General features: G+C 34.4%; 1 protein-coding gene across 1 annotated transcript; it reads left to right on the top strand.

Moving 5' to 3' along the window:
• The first annotated feature begins 1,143 nt into the window (after positions 1–1,143).
• On the top strand, positions 1,144–18,636 carry LOC135220129 (carbohydrate sulfotransferase 11-like). The gene is made up of 6 exons (XM_064257429.1): positions 1,144–1,595; positions 10,787–10,939; positions 13,880–13,932; positions 14,373–14,638; positions 14,867–14,998; positions 18,048–18,636. The coding sequence occupies exons 2-6, from the start codon at positions 10,887–10,889 to the stop codon at positions 18,549–18,551; spliced, it is 1,008 nt and encodes a 335-aa protein (XP_064113499.1). The 5' UTR covers positions 1,144–1,595; positions 10,787–10,886; the 3' UTR covers positions 18,552–18,636.
• The last annotated feature ends 1,285 nt before the right edge of the window (positions 18,637–19,921 follow it).

The following is a 19,921-nucleotide window of genomic DNA, read 5'->3' on the forward strand; positions in this document are numbered from 1 at the left end:
GAACCAAGACCCAAACCCCCTTTGGTGCCAGAGATGTCTTACCACCACAGCAGTATTCTTTTCCAGATGGTAAGTCATATGTATACCAAGTTTGATTGAAATTGCTCAGTGCGTTCCAAAGTGTATGTGACACATGCACACACATACATACAAACATATAATACTACATCTAATTATATATACACATATATAGTATATATGTATGTATGAATAACTTGATCACGAAATATATAAAACGTGATGCTATGTATAAATAAAGGTAATGCCACGGGGGAAAATGAAAACGCGAGAACTGCCGAGATGTCTCGGTCTTAAAGACCCTTTACTTAGGGCAAGGGTCGTTAAGACTGAAAGATCTCGGCAGTTCTCGTGTTTTCATTATTCTCCCTGGCATTGCCTTTATTTGTATATATATATATATATATATATATATATATATATATATATATATATGTATATGTATATCCGTGCGCAATGAGAGTGCTTGCGCATGTATGCGTATGTGTTTGTGAACGTATTTATATAAACTAAACTGTATGAAATCAAATCCCTACAAAGTTAATCTTCTGTGAGATAGGGGCAATCATTAACCACAGACGTATGAAAACGGCCAAATGACACGGCATTCACAGCAATCTCTTATGCACTAGATTTGACTTTAATTCAAGTCTGTGGGAGATTCAGAGGAAATCTTAGACGGTCGTTCGTTCGTAACAAATACGGGGCACCAGAAGGCAGTCCTTTCGATATCTGCATTAAATTTTATAAGGTTTTTGACTTTGTAAAGTTTACGTTAACATTTTGGGGTAACGGCTAGCAAAGTACTTGCTGAGAATCTGAATCTGAAGAAATATTAAGTTAAAAAAAGCAGTAGTCTAGCAATCTCAAACTGATAATAGGTCTCTGAAAAAAATTACCTTGAAGAAGAGCGTTGGTTATAATAATCTTAAGCTACAAGAATTGCTGAGAATCGGAATTTGAAAGAAAACAAACTTGACAAAGAGCATTGGTCTAACGATCTCAAACTATTAGTATACGTGCTGAGAATCGAAATCTGAAAACTATAACTTCAAAATGAGTCTCTGGTCTAACAATATCAAACTACAAGTGGAAATATGCAGATGAAATCTTTTAAATGGCCCTGCAAATACTGGCGGAAAAAAAATCGTGCTGTTTGAACGAATGTGCCTTTCGGTGGCAGGAGCGATACTCTGGTGGTACTATTTAAACTCAGTCGTTTACTGAAGATGGTCCCGCTATGTCTCTGTTGAGTTGCACGTGACGTGACGAATCTTTCAGGATATGGACCCCCAGCCCTTCCAGAGGTTCCAGCTCAATGTTCTCAAACAAGCTCCGGCAAGAGAGAGAGAGAAGCCGTCTGCTTTATCGGTGTCAGTTTGGGCTGCGCCGTGCGGCAGGAGGCTGTCGCTACGGAGAGGCTGTCCGTCAGCTGTTTATATTTTGTTCTACATATGAACGTTGCCAAATATTTTCTTACCGCTTGTGTATCGTAGATCGAGAGTGTCCTGGCTTCCTTATTTTTTTTTGTCTGGAAAAGCTTCTCCGGACAAGTGGTTTTTCTAGCACATAAAACGGTGAGGACTTGATGTTTAAATTTTTGGAACATGCAGTGAATTTTGCTGCGATGTATTGAGACTAAAGTACCGTCCTGGATACTTGTTTTCGTCGAAAACTTATTTCTTAAGTCTCTCTCTCTCTCTCTCTCTCTCTCTCTCTCTCTCTCTCTCTCTCTCTCTCTCTCTCCTCGTGGTTATCAAATATGAAAATGTTAGAGACTGATAGTCTGTTTTTTTCTGAAGTCCCATAAAGTTTTTTTTTCTAAACCTGAACTATTTTGATGTAGAGGGCTTGAGCTATTTTACGTGTATTTCTGAATATCCATGGTATATTTTCCGTCATAGTACCATTGCAAAAGCTTGTGATATGTTTTCGAAAAATTTTCAAATCCTCGATCTTGCCTGGGTGATGTTACTTTGGAGGTGTTAGGCAAGAATTAGTCGTTGCCTTAAAACATCAAAGTTATATACGAATTAAGGATCTTGCTTTGCAAATCCTGTATTTTAGATACTGAAGTTATACGAATTTGAAATTATAGCTGTAGTATTATTCGTGAAGTGCCACCTGTCAGCAAAACTGTTCTGATTGCATGGATGACGTTTAGCAACATGTCTTGGCTAGATTATATTAACTTCTTTAGGTTTATTTATTAATTAATTAAAGTTATTAGTGAATACATTCTGCTCACTGAATACACGGCTTAGTGCAGCATAAAAAATTCCTCTTCAGTTCATAGAATTCCAGTCAGTCTACCAATATTTATAGTTTTTATCAAAACGACAAAATATGTTTAACTGACCATTAGTCTCCCTGGTAAAATGGAAATTCTAATAGTAAATTTACTAATGCTGTTTAACAAATTCCACAGTTTATGGTGTTTATTGCTTCTGCATTTCTTTCAGTTTCGAAGAAAACTGTTTAATTTTAAGTTTAAGAGAGATATCGAATTCGTCTGTTTTCATTAACGAAAGTATTGTACATGCAGGTAAGGCTTGGGCATAGTGTTACGATATGGCGGCGGTTCTATGTATATATATATGTATGTACACACACACACACACACACACACACACACACACACACACATATATATATATATATATATATATATATATATATATATATATATATATGTGTGTGTGTGTGTGTGTGTGTATGTGTGTGTGTGTGTTAGTGTGTGTGTGTGTGTGTGAGTACACTATCTTTAGTCCGCGTGAACTGGAACTTGGGAAAGTTCTTATTACCAAGCTATGAAATTAACTTCTCTAATTGCAATTGCTTCTCCTGAGGTATTTGTATCGTAGATGTTTCACTAGCAATCATAGCCAGACTCGCAACTGGCTTGCACTGTTCTCCAATCGCGCTATTTTTGGCAACAGTGATTTAACACATGTGTGGAGCTCGAGAGCAAAGACGAGTAAATTGCTTTCTTCTTCTTCTTCTTCTTCTTCTTCTTCTTCTTCTTCTTCTTCTTCTTCTTCTTTTACTGGGTGCAGATGGTTGCGAGATAGCTGTAAATGAAAAATAGCGGGTAAATAAGAAAATATTTGGATAAATTAAATTTCATTGTTTGATAAATTGATAGATACATTATTGCTTAGCTAACGCCATCAGCTCTAAAGGCTTAATTACTTTGGAATTTTCAATTCTTCTCAAGTTTTCTTACACAACTGATGTAATACTTAAATCAATATAGATGCAAGATGAACTTTAGCGGGCTCAGAAAAAAAAAATGGACTTTTACCTCACAATTTGCTATTTCTGTTACGGAAGAGGTGTGTCGGAATTACGATTTACGCATTCAATAACAGGAAAGTACCAGCATGAGTCTCTTTTGATGATACGTAACCAATATTCTTGGAGAAATAGGTCTAGTTTCCCGGCAATTCATCCTAGAACGATGCAGTTTCATAGCAAATTATTTGTGCAGATGTCATGCTCAGCAATAACTACGTTACTTAGCAGTTAAAGGCAAATTCTGTTCAAAGTGTATGAAGGCGAAGATATTTTACATGAGATGATTTCCTGAGGGTGAAATTACACGAACCATTAGCACCCAGACCTCAAGGTGGTATAGGTCTATTTCCATTCATGGTAAAGACGGATATACTATGTCTAAAGGTGGTGTTAAGACGCACGCTCAAACTGCAGCACAGTTGGCAGTCAGGTGTGAGAAAGGGAACCAGTTGCCTAAATTAGAAAACAGATGACGTAGGGAGGGCGAAAGAAAACAAATAAAATGCATAGAAGAACAGACCAGGGAATAAATCAAATCTTAACTACGAGTAATATCTAGGTAGACTCAAAGCTAAGCAAAGTAATATATATTCTTATATGAAGTTGCTTTCACAATGCATATCTTCGTCTCAGTACTATGAAATGTTGCAAGAGTGTTTGCAATATTTTCAGATTCTGTATTATTTGCCTAGACTTAATATGTTCTAATAATGTGTGTTCAGAATTCACAAAAACGCAATTTGAAGTTAAAATAACGTAAAATGTGAACAGATAGAAATTTTCATGTCTGTTCGAAGCAGGAAATTGCTGTCATCACTTGAGGTCAATTTGTTAAAAAAAATTTTTCTTTTTTGTCAACAATCATGCATGGCTGACCGTCTCAAAGCACGTGAAGATTTCACCATTTTTCTGTAAAGTTATGTCATATTAGAAACTTCTAGAAGGATTCTGCCTAAACGTTTTACATACGTCTGATACCTTTCATTTCATATATATAGAGATGTTTTTGTATTGAAAACTATTTAATGTTACTGGTAAATTAACTCTTGTATCTCTCGATTTGTCAAAAAAGAATTGGTTGAATCGTATGTACCTTAAATTTGAAGTGGGAAGATTTGTGACGGCACTCAAGGAAATGAAACTTAATTTCATTCGAGAAAATTCTATAATCATATCTTTCATTTTAAGAGACTGTTATTGTCTTAAATCAAGTAATAATAAATATTATTTATAGTTGTAATACCAATTTCTCTCTACTTATCGTTTTAAAAGAGAATTATAACGATTTAGCAAAGGAACTTCGGGTCCAAAACGTTTTAATCCAGTCAGGCCTTAATGTCTCGCCCAGTTAACTACCATACTAGAGAGATTTTGTCATTCTCAGATTTGAAACCGTGTCGTAAGGAGGTAACATTCTCTCTCTCTCTCTCTCTCTCTCTCTCTCTCTCTCTCTCTCTCTCTCTCTCTCTCTCTCTCTCTCTCTCTCTCTCATTTGAGAGAATTTTGGTTTCACATTAACATAAAGATTTCATACATAATGTCGGTCACTCATAAATTTTAGAATTTGGTATTTCTTAGATTTATTTCATATTGCTTAGTGCTTATTTGGGGCATCTGAAAAGACATTGTGAAAGTGTGTAACAGGCGCCTTGTGTGTAAGTGTTTATTGGTGATTTCGAAAAAAGGTCTTCTAAAATTGGTATACCAAGGTAAGAGTTTTGTAATAAGTTCAGTGCACTAAACTTAAACATAAAAAGTACTTGAAATACTGAAAGTACTTAGGTTATTCCAAGGGAAATTTTTTGACATATTTTCACATTTTGGTGTTGGTGAATTTTTTGTGTGCGTTTACCCATTTTCCTTAGAATGAATTTTTTTGAGGGGCATTTATCCATTTTTCTTGTTGAAGTGTGTTTTTAATATATTTTCTTTGTGATTAATGCTTTCTTAGTGTTTTTGTACTTTTGATATTTTCCATATTTTTCTGTGTTTACTTTCACATTCACAATTTGATTGAATCAAGTGTGTGTTTTCATTAATTAATCATTACAAATTGAGTTTAACACGTATGAATTACTTTGCATTTACTTAGAATTCTTTTTAAGTTTTATTGATGTTGAGCACTTATGAATTAATTTTTAGATTTTATTTATTGTTTAATAGTTCCAAATTTGCTTGAATAATTTAATTTTCATGATTTTTGTGATTAATTAATTTTTATTTAATTTTACTTAATAATTAATTCAAGAATTGATTAAACTTTGTGTTGTTTTCAAATAATAGTAAATTTCCCTTATAAATTTGAATTTAGTAATAAATGTTTGTGTTTAAAATTTTATGAGTATTTTTTTCTTATTCACCAGTATATTTGATTTCGTTTAGGTAGAAATATAGAGTGATAACTGAGCTGTTTTCCTTCAATATAGTTGAAGAGAGGTAGAACCAGGGAAATACTTAGACTTTTAAAAGTTGTTGATGGAGTATGCCGTTTAATTAATTTGATTACATATATGATTACCTCACACCTGATTTAATGAACTTAGTCTCATTTTCTGCAATATTGATAAGTTTTTTAAGGGATCGCTGTTGGCCTTCAGAATATTCAGTCGTATTTTATCTATGATGAAGGTTCAGGTGTCTGACTGTTGTAAGGTAACTATTTTGTGATTGGTAATTGAAGTAACCAGATACTTGGCACTTTGTCACTATATATATATATATATATATATATATATATATATATATATATATATATATATATATATATATATATAGGGAGATATGAAATTCCTGTATTCATGGACTGAACTAAATGACTGATAAACAGTAGCCATTAAGGTTAAAAGATTTCTGAGAGTGCATAACATCTGCCGTCATTCATTTTTCTTCTTTTATAGAATAATTAAGTTGGAAAAGCTCAAGGCTACGGATTCCCGCCAGAAGGTAACGGGTATCTTGAGCAACAAGACCTGCTGTAAAAAAAATGAACCTTTTTATCATTAATCTCGACATTAGAAGTGATAACACAGCAAGTATTCCCGGGTTTATTTTATCTGAATAATCTGGTGTAAAATCATTAGGCTAAATTGTTCGGTTTGAAGCCAGTATCTCATGACGAAACAAAACTCGCAAGATGGGGATGATGTTCAGTGTTGCAAAGGAGGCGCCAGAAGCGGAAATGAAAATGTGGACCATATGACTGTGATGCTGCCAATGAGAGTAGCTGACACAAGTAAGATAGAAAGAAAATCATTGAAATCTGTCTTAGCAATAAACACCAACTTCATTACCTAAACAAAGTTGAGTCATTGACAATTTCATTGATAAAAGCTGCTGAAGATGTTTTAAAATGAATGGAATACTGTAAAATAAAAATGTAAACGCTGCAGCTTGGTACCATGTCGTAATTTTAAAATACTTCATTTTACTACCGATGTGGTTTTAGGCATTTCCCACCCACCTTTTCTAACCACGGGTTTAGCACACATGAATCGAGCGGTGCACCAATCAGCTACTTCACACACTAGATATATATATATATATATATATATATATATATATATATATGTATATATATATATATATATATATATATATATATATATATATATATCTGTACATAAATACATACATACACACACACACACACACACATATATATATATATATATATATATATATATATATATATATATATATATATATATAATCACATATATATATATATATCATATATATATATATATATATATATATATATCTATATATATCCTATATTTATATATATATATATTATATTTATATATATATATATAGTATATATATATATATATATATATATATATAATATATATATATTAAATATGGGTAGGATGATGCGACAAAAAAGTCCATGGTATATATCATAGAAGGTCAGACCAGGAATACGATGAGATGATTACTTTAAACAGTTTATTCCGACGTTTCGTAACTCATATTGACATCTTGGATTTCTACCGGAAAATAAAAACATATATTGTAAAGTTTGACATAGAATAAAATAAAGAAACTAGATTGTACAATACAAAATAAGAAACTTGATTGTACACTACAAAAAGAAAGGTAAAACACTAAAATGCATATAAAACCTACAAAAGACTAAAAAATATATAACTGAAATAATGTAAAAACACCAGTGAAAACGAACTAACCTGCTGGTACAAGAACAGAACAGAACTAGCAACAAAGCAAGGGAAAGGACAGGGAGAAAGAAAAATGAAAACATCAAGACGAAAACAGCTGGGTAGAATAGGACTGTGTGTGTTTAATTAAGTGTTTCAAGTAAAAATAAATCAGTTTGGTTGTTGCTATGGCCAATAATGCTAAGTTTTCATTTCTAATTATTGTTTTACATATTTTAGAATGGGTGCGCACGTTGGATGCTTCAGGGCTGGAAATCCTTGTCCCCGTACGATAGCTGGCCCCTCCATGGGATTCGATTCGCACTTTATGAAAATCTTGCTTTGGAAACTCTAGGGTTTTTGTAGACATACATCTCACACTTTAAGCTGTCCAAGAATGCTGCCAAATACCTCATAAAATCATTTGGAAGGAATTCTCTACTGAAATGTCACCTGTTGTCCTTTAAGAAGGCGAAACACATCTCGAATTTTAGATAGCGCGATTTCACAAAAGTTGTAAAAAAAAAAAAAAAAAAAAACCTACATACATCCATAGTTTCTCCTTGTTTATAACACGTGGAGCAACTAGTTGGTTAGAGAGGAAGTATTTCTAGCTGAAAAAAAGAAGAAATGAAATGGTGTTCTAAGATATAGAAAACCTTTTACTTAATCCTTCGTTCTATCATTAAACATGTTTGGATTTTCTTAATTCCATCTTGCTGTGGCAAGTTTAGGAAAACGTTCATCCAATAATATCATCAAACATCATAGTTTTTTTTTTTTTTTTTTTTTTTTTTTTACGGAACAATTAGAAAAACGACGAAAAAACTGGTAAGCAGCGCAAAAAACACATTCCGTTGGGGACTGCGTGTGAAAACAGCTGGGCTCAACGCAAGAATAATTCCATGGGCACAAAAGTGTCTGAACATAAAAACTGGCGTTACCTCTTGTAATCGTCGTCTGAACGCCATTAAATGCACTCACGATACAACGGCGCCATTTTGCATACGGCTGAACGACCGCCTTTATCGTGCATCCTAGTTCATCTAAATGCGTTGTAATCACCCTTGATAAGCCTTCGTCACTTCTGTCTTTGCCAACATCGGTAATCTGAGGCTCTGTCAGTGGAGCCTACAGCGGAAGAAACCTGACAAAAATGGACATCAGATGTTTCATCTGGCCGAAGAACAACGTTCCTGCAATGCTAGAGATCATTTTTGACAGCATTTGAAAACTGGTAAAAAATCGCGCCGAAGTGTCTTCGGCCCAATCGAGTTTTCTGCGCAGCGTATAATCAAGGCCACCGAAAATAGATCTATCTTTCGGTGGTATCGGTAAAATGCTTTATGAGCCGCGGCCCATGAAACTTTCAGCCACGGCCCAGGGGTGGCCTGTTCTATAGAGTTGCCAGGCGCATGATTATTGCTAAATTTAACCTTAAATAAAATCAAAACTACTGAGGCTAGAGGGCTGCAATTTAGTAAGTTTGATGACTGGAGGGTGGATGATCAACATATCAATTTGCGGCCCTCTAGCCTTAGTAGTTTTTAAGATCTGAGGGTGGACAGAAAAAGTGCGGACGGACAGACTAAGCCATCTCATTATTTTTCTTTTACAGAAACCTCAAAAAGGTACTTGTTGAGAGAACTATATAGTCATGGATCTGACCCTTTAACAAACGGTCGCAGTTATGCAGTGATTTTATGTTGTGACACCAGTTTTATTAGCCATAATCAATTAATCAATCAATGATTTCTGAGCGAGTTTATCAATTCTCTCTTTGAAAATTTCGTTTTTCAAAGCTTCTTCATTATGGTTATTGATGGCAACTTCATTTTGCTTAGGAAGTTGTAAATATACTTTTCAAGATTAAAAAAAGCCTGTAGATGGCCTAAAGACTTTTGATGAAAGTGTGTGCAATTGCAGTAAGTATATTTTTTAATCCTTCGTATCTTTTAATTAGTTCACTCCATACTAAAAGAGATTTTGAAAAGCTGCTATAGAGTTGCAAGTTAAACATTTTTGGGAATGTTTTGTGTACCTGAATCCAATTTAGTTTTGGTTTAGTCATTCCATTGTCTACTAACAGCTTTTTTTAATCTTTATTTACGGAAAGTGCAACTGTTGAAAGGTTTTGTAATTAGTTTAGTGACGACATCACTATCGAGTTGGTGAGTCATTTTCAAACGGGTATTTTGTAAAAGAGAAATAACGTTTTCATTCAGGGCCTAAGCATCATCCCTTCAAGCCACGGGACTTGCATCAAAACAAAAACTGGGCCCCTCCGCTATGCCTATGTGGTTTCCACTATTCCGTTCAATTGATTTAATTGTTAGGGGAGCGTGGTCCCCTTGAGCATCCTTCATTCTTTGATTTAGTTTATTCTAAAAAAAAAAAAAAAATGCTGCTGTCACGGGGCCTGAGAAAGTAGTGCCCTTTTCCCCCTCCATACTTAGGACCTGTATTTTTCATTGTGAGAGAAGAATGCAAGCATACGGCATACCCCACACAGGCTATGAACCTCTTTTCTGAAGCTTACAAGCACTGTAGTTGAACAGCTATAATGCAAAAACAAAACAAATACGGAACTCGTTTTAAAGTCTGATTCTTTCCTTAGATATGGAGATAAAGATATTCAGACTTGAATAACGCTTTCGAAAACGACTAGCTTGGAAACTTGTTATAGTATCGTTGTTAGGATATTGGATCGCGCCAGCATACAGGTGTTCAGAGGCGTAAAAGGCTCACCTTGAACTGTCCACAAGATCACAGATCTTTCGACTGGTGCTCTAGGGAGCATCTTTTTCGTCTGCATCAAGTACCCACAGACGAGTTTCTCTGATCGCTTATTTTGCAGTATCCTCATGAAAAACTTAACTTTGAAACTCACGAATTTAATATTTACCGGTGAAAAGTGAGTAAATACGCGTTTTAAGTAAAAAAATATATAAATATCTTCCTTATGTTCAGTTTTACAAGTTTCTGAGCGAGGGTTATGACTCAGTGTAATCATTTAGTAGTCTATATATAGCGTTTCTCACTAAGTAATATTATGATTATGAATACATTTTCATACGGATTTGTATAGGGACGCATTCCTGATATATATATATATATATATATGTATATATATATATATATATATATATATATATATATATATATATATATATATACTTACAAGCACGTGCAAACATACACACTCACAAATAAGTATAAATAAATAAATGAATAAATAAATAATACATTTATGCATGTATTCATAAATTCATGAACAATATAAATTTTATTCACCCTACAAATTCTTTCAGGAAAGATTGTGCGACAAATTCTTGAAATAAAGGAAACCGAAGAATTATAGAGGCAAGAGGAGAAAATGGAGAACAACAAGATATTTGAAACTTCAAGAAAATGAAAAGAAAATTGATTTTGTGTGTTCTTGGGGGTTGCTTCGCGTTGTTTTGGTAAGTGGTTTAGTTACCTGAAATGCCTCGTCCTCTCCACAGCCATTCTTTAGAATTATGTTGATTTTGTCTTGTAATTCTACAATATATATATATATATATATATATATATATATATATATATATATATATATATATATATATATATATATATATATATATATATATATATATATATATATATATATATATATATATATATATATATATATATATATAATATATATTCCCAATGACAATTTTCCAGTCACGTACAGATATGTATATGTGTGACAGGAAAATTGTCATTGGGAATATTTCCCGTCGGAAAAGTTCCCGTGGGTAAATTGCCATTGTGTGATATTTACCATGGAGAAAACTGCCAGGCGGGAAATTGCCATTTAATAAGTAGAAATTATAAAGAAATAAAAAAAGCAATTGAAATGAACATTGATTACTGTGAAAACTTCATGTGAATTTATTCAAAAGGCCGCTAAATCTAAATGCAAGTAGTAGCAGTCGATGTAATAGTGATAATACTGGACTGACCGTTGGTTATGAATTGTGGTTACCCAGTCCAGCGACACCGATCATTCCCACCTTTCAGTAATAGGGGTGCTTGGACGTCGGTCATTTTTTCCATCTATTAATTGAACAACTGAGTGAATCCTCTGTCTTCCGCCAGGTGACCATCATTTCATCCTGGTCTTATCCTCTGTGTGATTGCGATAAGGTTATTGTACAATGGACTTCCGCTCCCTTGCGTGCGAGTTCCATTGCTTGAAGATTCAGTCAGACGATTTTCCTTGAATTTCAAAGGATGTATCGCTGCTTTTGATGCTGCTGCTACTTCTGTTGGGTGGAAAGTTTCTGTTTCCGTTGTTCATATTCTAAATAGTCTAATAATCTTGATTTGTGAAAATTGTTCAATTTTGATTTTCTGTGGCAATAACGAATTGATTCCCACAAAGCACCTGATTCTACTCAAAATAAATGTAGACCTTATCAAGTTTTTGGGGCCTTAGCGCAGTCTCTCTTTGAGCTTCACTGTCTTGATTCCAAAGTACGATAGCAGCATTGCCCATTGTTCATGTGAAGAATCATCAATGTTTATTGTGGAGAAGGGCTTCCTACACACCATCAGAATAATTCTGAAATGGTAATGAATGTACTTCATGTCTTTCAGTACCCAAAAGAAAATATTTTATTTCTTATTGCATGGTAAATTAAATTGCTTCTTTAAGCCTTTTATTGCCTTTGGTGTAGCAGATTAACCCAATGAGTTCCAATATTTTTTTAATAGTTGATATGGGGGACCCACATGTCTAAATCTGGTGTTTATATATTCTGATTTTTCAAAAACTGAGGCGACTTTATTTTCTCTTCTGATCATTGCTTCATAGTGATTAATATCTTAGTGAATCAGTATATTTTCTGAACCACACTAGAATAAGTAGTTCGGTTAAAGTTTCGTGCCTCTTTAGAAATATTGTACAGGTGTCTAAAACTGATAACAGTAATAAGGGATTATTGCCCTTGGAAATGGTATGGTACGCAATTCTAGTTGCGTATCATTTGGTTTTCCCTTAATTGAAATGAGATTGCTGCTAGCTTCAACAGAAACCTGGGATAGTCATTATGGTATGAGACTCAACTGCGGTGGTAATCTGAAATTGTGTCATGGCTCTTGGCCTCGGATTGAGTACTTTAACTCCAAGCATCTTTTCATCATTATCTCAAGTAGCATACCTTCTTTAGCGACGCCAGAAAACGATGCATTTTTCTTGAAAGTTTCTATATTTGTAGAGAGGATGTTCAGATATTCATCCTTCAACTCTTATTATTATTATTATTATTGTTATTATTATTTTATTATTATTATTATTATTATTATTATTATTAGTATTATTATTATTATCATCATTATTATAATATTATTATCTTTATTATTTATTATTATATTATTATTGATTATTATTTATTCATTTATCTATTTATTTTTGTCTATGTCAGTCATCCTACTCGACTAGGTGGTATTTATTATGTGGACTTCCAGGTTGCATCCTGCCTCCTTAGGAGTCCATCACTTTTCTCACTATGTGCGTTGTTTCTAGTGGTACGCTCATCTGCATGCGTCCTGGGGTACTTCGGCTTCTAGTTTTTCCAGGTTCCTTTTCAGGGATCTCGGGATCTTGCCTAGTCATTATTATTATTATTATTATTATTATTATTATTATTATTATTATTATTATTATTATTATTATTATTATTATTATTATTATTATTCAGAAATTGGTCTGTCTGGATGTCAGCAGCATCCAATGGTCTGAATCCTTGAAAAATTGTGAATTAGACAGTTTTCAGATAATATTCTGCACAGCCCTCATCTTCATTATTTTACCGATAAAGATACTCTGATATTGGTTCTAATGCTTATTCCTATAGGAATGGTAACTGATTGCAACCAATTACTGTCAAGTTGTGCGATATCCCACTGCCTTGTGCCAGAGATCTCTTGTTACTTTTAGTGTTAAAAACTTGGTAAGTTTTCTTGGTAGTGTTTTTGGGCTTGACCTGAACTTTCCAGACTCCTCTGTCAGCAACTGCATATTGATGTCTATGCTTCTGCCGGTTACTTTACATTCTCTTGTCTGTGGACTGATCACACTTCTCTGGGTTTTGATTTTTACTTTATCATCTGGTATTTTAACCCGTGGACACTTGCTGAGTTAGTCAGTGACCATTCTGCTTAGTTTAGTATATATAATGTTCTCTTTCTGATTGCCAATAAAGACAATAGATTCATAAACCAAAATATTATTCATAAGCACTTCTCTAGTGATAAACCAACGTTGCGATTATGAAATCAGTTGCCAGAAAATCTCGTGCATATTTTAATTTTTTTCTTTGTGGAGTTCTGTCATATTTTCTGACCTGTATTTCTTTTCTCTTATTTTTCAGCATCGTCTATGAGAGAGACGGAAATCTCCGAGTGGACTCTTCATATAACTTAGGTACATTTCTTTCCGTCTTTGGAAACTTAACGAAGCTAAAACTTCAGCAGACATTGAACTTTCAATTTCACCGAAAATTGTTTTAAAATTCAGATTCTTTCTCTCTAAGAATTCACAATTTCAGAAAGGATACAAGGGCTCAGAATAAGCAAATCACGAACAAATTGGAAGAGGAATAAAAAAAGATATAATTTATCAATGTTTATAAATAAACTTAGTTCTTAGAAGCTTCAGAGATATATTTGTGTATCATAGTCTGAATTCGAATCTGGCTGTTGCCACCTCTGGATATACAGTAATATATCGAAGTTCAAATGAATGGATATACACTAGTAAATTATGCAAAAAATACCAAGCACAATATGTCTACCTCTATTTCAGTGGGAATCTAATGTTCTATGATTCACGTTGAAAATAGCCTTTTCTTGTTTTCCAAAAAGGTAGTCTGAAGTGGCTGCTTGCCGACAGAAACCAAAGCTCTGCGAACCACACAGACTTGGCGGCGAACAACTCCTCGTGGGAAGATGGATGGCAGCCCTGGTTTCGGGAGCAAGAAAGGCGCAAAAATGCTGTCAAGAAAGCTTGCGAGAGCTTAGGCCTCTCGAAAGAAGAATTGCTGGACCTACTGATGCTTTCCCCAGATGAGAGGTTTAGCCATCTCTTCGTCGATGATTCAAGGAAGGCGATCTACTGTTATATTCCGAAGGTGAGGGAGAGAGAAAGCTAAAGAGGAAGAGAGAGAACACGCACTCGCACTCATATAGACTTATGAAAGATACGTAGGTCCTTTGAAAGTTATCATGATATAGCCACGCAAAGGTTCAGTCACTGGAAGAAACATCTTTGAAAATGAAAGTGGTACATTTTTAATCCCGGTAATATACGAACTATATAGATGCACCGTCCTTTAGGTGTCCATTTTGTGTTCCTCCAGGTAGCCTGCACCAACTGGAAGAGAGTCTGGATGTACCTCACAAACCTTACGACGGAGAAGAACTTGTCCGCAATCCCTCTGCTGACGCCCCACGAATACGGATACAAGATGCAGCTGGTGAAAAAGACTAAGGTAAATAGGGGGTCATTTCCCTGCTGTCATTCAGATTATCACATTTACTTGTGGTCGTTTTGTGGTGTTGACTCTTTCAAAGAATCATTGAACGGATAATTACAAGCAAGTCTTTTGAGTTTTTTTCGAAGTTAATGCATCTTATATATATATATATATATATATATATATATATATATATATATATATATATATATATATATATATATATAATTATCACATCACCGTGATACATATAGATCATTCGAGCTACAAATGTCCTTTAATATCTAATTCGCTTTACCTCGGAATTGATATATTTTCATATATGTACCGAAGGGGAATTTTTTAGTTGATAATAATTTCGTCCCCTCATGGGATCGAACCACCATCCAGTGGTTCGATCCCATGAGGGGACGAAATTATTATCAACTAAAAAATTCCCCTTCGGTACATATATGAAAATAATGTCATTCCGAGGTAGAGCGAATTTGATATTAAAGGACATTTGTAGCTCGAATGATATATATATATATATATATATATATATATATATATATATATATATATATATATATATATATATATATTATACATGTAATATGAATACACCGTATCGTTCTATTCATTTATCAATAGAAGGATCCACAGTAATACTCTTATTGATAAAGACAAAATATTCTAAGGGTCCACAATAATAAAAAATGTTGCGAGTTCGTGTAATTTTAAAACTCTTTACAAAAAGCTTTCGAACCCTTCCCTGGGCTTTAGATGAACCCCCTTAGAACATTATATATACTTTCGCGATAGAGAGTTTTTCCCAACTAAAAGATGAAATGTATTAGTAAAATTATTCACAGAACTTAACTTTTCGTCCATCATTCTGTGGAATTGATCAAATCCGCAGGAGGATGGACGAAAGCTTTGAGCTCTGTAAGTAATTTTACAAACACAATTTTTTTTATAAACAAGAGTATCACTGTGGATCTTTCTACTGATATATATGTATATATATATATATGTATACATAATATATATATATATATATATACTATATATATATATATATATATATATATATATATATATTATATATATATATGTGTGTATGTATGATGCCTGTATGTATGTATTATGTATGTATGTATATATATTAGCAGAGCAACCTGGATCTGCCTGGGAAAACTCTGAATGATAACCAATAAACTCTTTCTCTCTCTCCCATAAGCCCTCTACTCTCTTCCTCATACTTTCTCCCTTCCCTGTTAAGAGAGGTAGTTGTTTCAGTTACTTTCACCACTTCTCACTCTCCATTCCTATTGGGGCTGGACTTCGACTTGATAGTCATCAAGAGTGTCTCTCTCTGCATCCCAGTGACCTCAAAAACTATGGATTAGGCACTAATATCTGTAGTTTATTTATTGTTACATGTTATCCCCTTCCCAACACCCCTTCCTATAGGTGCTGAACTTAGAATTAAAGGACATCAGGGGTGTCACTGTTCATCTCAGCAACCTTGAAAACCACAAATGAGACACTAATATATGTTATTTTTGGTTATTTTTACATGTCACCCCCTTCTCACCCCCCTCTCCCTATAGGGCTGAATCTGGACTTGAAGGCGATCAAGAGTGTCACTACTTATCTCACCAACCTAAAAAACTATGGACTAGACAATAATATCTGTAGTTTTAGGTTATTTTTACATTTCATCCCCTTTACCCAACCAATGGTCCAATTTTAATTCTGTTATCACCATGACCTTCCCCCGGTTTGATATTGATCTATATTCAAAATCTCACCAAAATCCGAACAGACATTTTCTGGTTTAGCCTATATATATATATAATATATATATATATATATAGATATATATATCTATATATATATATATATAGTAGTGAGCTACAAATGTCCTTCAATATCTAATTCGCTCTACCTCGGAATTAATATATTTTCATATGTTTAACCGAAGGGGAATTTTTTAGGCGATAATAGAATTGCTGGCCAACAGGCACGAAGCATCGACATCTTCAATTCCAGGACAGGCAGTGAAGCCTTAGCCCAACCCGCCACCGCAAGAGGATATAAGTTTATGGCGCCTCCCACCTCAAATACCTGTCGCACTCAGGTATTTGTAGTTTTGGAGACTGCATCAAACGCCCTCGTCCTCGGTAGCGTTGTAGTGCTTTTGCCCGCAAGTAGCCATTATATAAGTCACATCTCATTACCGTGATTCATATACATATATCGAGCTACAAATGTTCTTTAATATCTAATTCGCTCTACCTCGGAATTAATATATTTTCATATATGTTTAACCAAAGGGGAATTTTTTAGGTGATAATAGAATTGCCGGTCGACGGGCACGAACCATCAACATCTTCAATTCCAGGACAGGCAGTGAAGCCTTAGCCAACCACCACCCGCAAAGAGGATATAATTTATGCCGCCTCCCACCGCAAAAATACCTGTCGCAACTCAAGTATTTGTTAGTTTTGGAGACTGCATCAAACGCTACCGAGGACGAGGGGTTTGATACAGTCTCCAAGACTACAATACCTGAGTGCGACAGGTATTTGAAGTGGGAGGCGGCATAAACTTATATCCTCTTGCGGTGGCAGGGTGGGCTAAGGCTTCACTGCCTGTCCTGGAATTGAAGATGTCGATGGTTTGTGCCTGTCGGCCGGCAATTCTATTATCGCCTAAAAAATTCCCCTTCGGTTAAACATATATAAAAATATATTAATTCCGAGGTAGAGCGAATTAGATATTAAAGGACATTTGTAGCTCGATATATGTATATGAATCACGGTAATGTGATATGACATATATATTATATATATATAATATATATATATATATATATATATATATATATATATATCCAAAAGCCTATAGGATAATTAACTTAAACAATCGAAGAATGTGATCATTATGTCTTGTGATTTAACCAACATGCAAGTAGTTGCACCTATATATAGAATAGTTATTTCTCTTTTCCCGAACAATTCTTATACCCTGCGACGAATCCCCAACAGTTATGAAGAGCCACTTATTGTTTTTCCAGGGATCGTCTCTGGAGCTCAGACTGAAAACTTACACGAAGCTCATTGTGGTGAGACACCCGTTCCACAGACTAGCTTCGGCCTACCGGGACAAGATCCTCCCCGAGGGAGACGCTTATTTCCAAAACCAAGTGCTCCCTTTCGTACAGAAGCAGAGGCCTGGCGCTCATCTAGGCGACATCCGGTGGCCAGAATTCGTCGATTACCTCACTTTAGGAAAAGGGAAAAAGTGCGACAATCACTGGAACTCTTTTATGTTCCTGTGTCACCCGTGCGCTCTCGATTATGACGTCATAGCCAAAGTGGAGACCCTTCAAGAAGATTCTGAACGGTTTTTGCGACTCGTTGGTGCTCCAGTCGAACTCCATTTTCCCAACAGTACCAGAACATCCAGGAGAATTGACAATATTTTGTGGAGGGAATACGAAGAGCAGTTAAGTCATGATCAGTTGGATGCACTGCGTAAAGCCTATGCAAAGGACTTTAAGTTATTTGAATATAAATGAATCACCGCTTTCCCCTCATACAGCATTCCTATCTATTCCTCTTCTCAGCAGAGGGCTAGTTAATATGTATTTCAAAATAAACAGATTGAAGAGAATATTGTTGTATTTTCAACTTACAGAAAAAATAAACCTAAAATATTAGTAAACAAACTTTTATTGACATATATTATTAACAGATCAAAACTATCGATCACTGAGAACGAAATGGCAAAGGAAAACAAAATTCTTAAAGGTTCTTTGGTCTTAAAAATATACAATACTATTATCAGAAGGCCTTTAAGTACAGACCTTTGCTTCTGCCTTTAAACAATTTTTCATTTTTAATAAGCTTGACAAATGCCCAAGAAATCACTTCTTTTGCACAACTGAACGAACAAGAATATGAATGCTGATTTTGTAAAATAAGCATTACACAATAATCACAGAGGTGAAAGCATTCAAGATAGGACCGTGCAGGAATTTCTTTTTGCAAATATAACAACTACTGAGTGATAAACAAAGCGCATTTTGTGTACTCTTATTTTTTTTTTTTAAATGGAGGTTCTGGAATACTTTCTTTAATAATGGTAGCGTAAAAGATTTAAATTAGGTGACCGTTGTATCATCGTCTTTGTAGGTATGGAAGCTTTTATATGTAAACAATGCACGTCTTCCTAGAAGCGGTTTTTAGAAAACTGCAGATGATAAACTTGGAATGCAAAGGTTAATCTCAGTTATCCAATTCGTCAAAGTAGTGTTACTATTGCACAGACACTCATGGATTAGGAGTAGCACAGATCAGTTTGAAGATAAAAAAATTCAAATTTATCACACATGTAACTGACTAACATCGACATCTCCACGTCATATCGCACGAAGATTAAGGAAGTAACTGTAACGAGTGTTGCACCATCTTCACCCGGTCATGTCACACACTGTGTGCACGTATACTATATATATTATATTTTCAAGGTTAGCTAAGTCGACTGCAACACTAACATGGTTTGAAAAAGTCTGGCCTCGTAATCCATTGTTATGGTGATGTATCTACTTACGTCTGAAGGGCGTCCCAATTACCTAATTGTTTTATGTACTAAGCGCACTGCCGGTCACGAAAACAGAAGAGCTAAGTGTCACGCAGAGGTAAATAACCTGGAGTTATCATTGTGTTACTGCTCTAATTAGTTTTTAGTGAATGCCAACAGAAATTAAAAGATTATGATTGGTTAACCCGTGTTGTTACTTTGTGGAATCTGTCTTTATATATATATATATTTATATATATATATATATATATATATATATATATATATATATATATATATATAGAAATTGCAGTTACATGAAATGCCTTTATATCATAATATTAACACATTCAAATTTAAGTTAAC

This window comes from Macrobrachium nipponense, chromosome 1, assembly GCF_015104395.2.
Source record: "Macrobrachium nipponense isolate FS-2020 chromosome 1, ASM1510439v2, whole genome shotgun sequence".
Taxonomy (NCBI): Eukaryota; Metazoa; Arthropoda; class Malacostraca; order Decapoda; family Palaemonidae; genus Macrobrachium; species Macrobrachium nipponense.

Excerpts from the sequence above, each read along its gene's own strand:
- LOC135220129 (XM_064257429.1), top strand. The coding sequence starts at position 10,887 with ATGAAAAGAAAATTGATTTTGTGTGTTCTTGGGGGTTGCTTCGCGTTG. Across the intron at positions 10,940-13,879 it reads GGTTGCTTCGCGTTGTTTTG|CATCGTCTATGAGAGAGACG; the intron begins GTAAGTGGTTTA and ends CTTATTTTTCAG. Across the intron at positions 14,639-14,866 it reads TCTACTGTTATATTCCGAAG|GTAGCCTGCACCAACTGGAA; the intron begins GTGAGGGAGAGA and ends GTGTTCCTCCAG.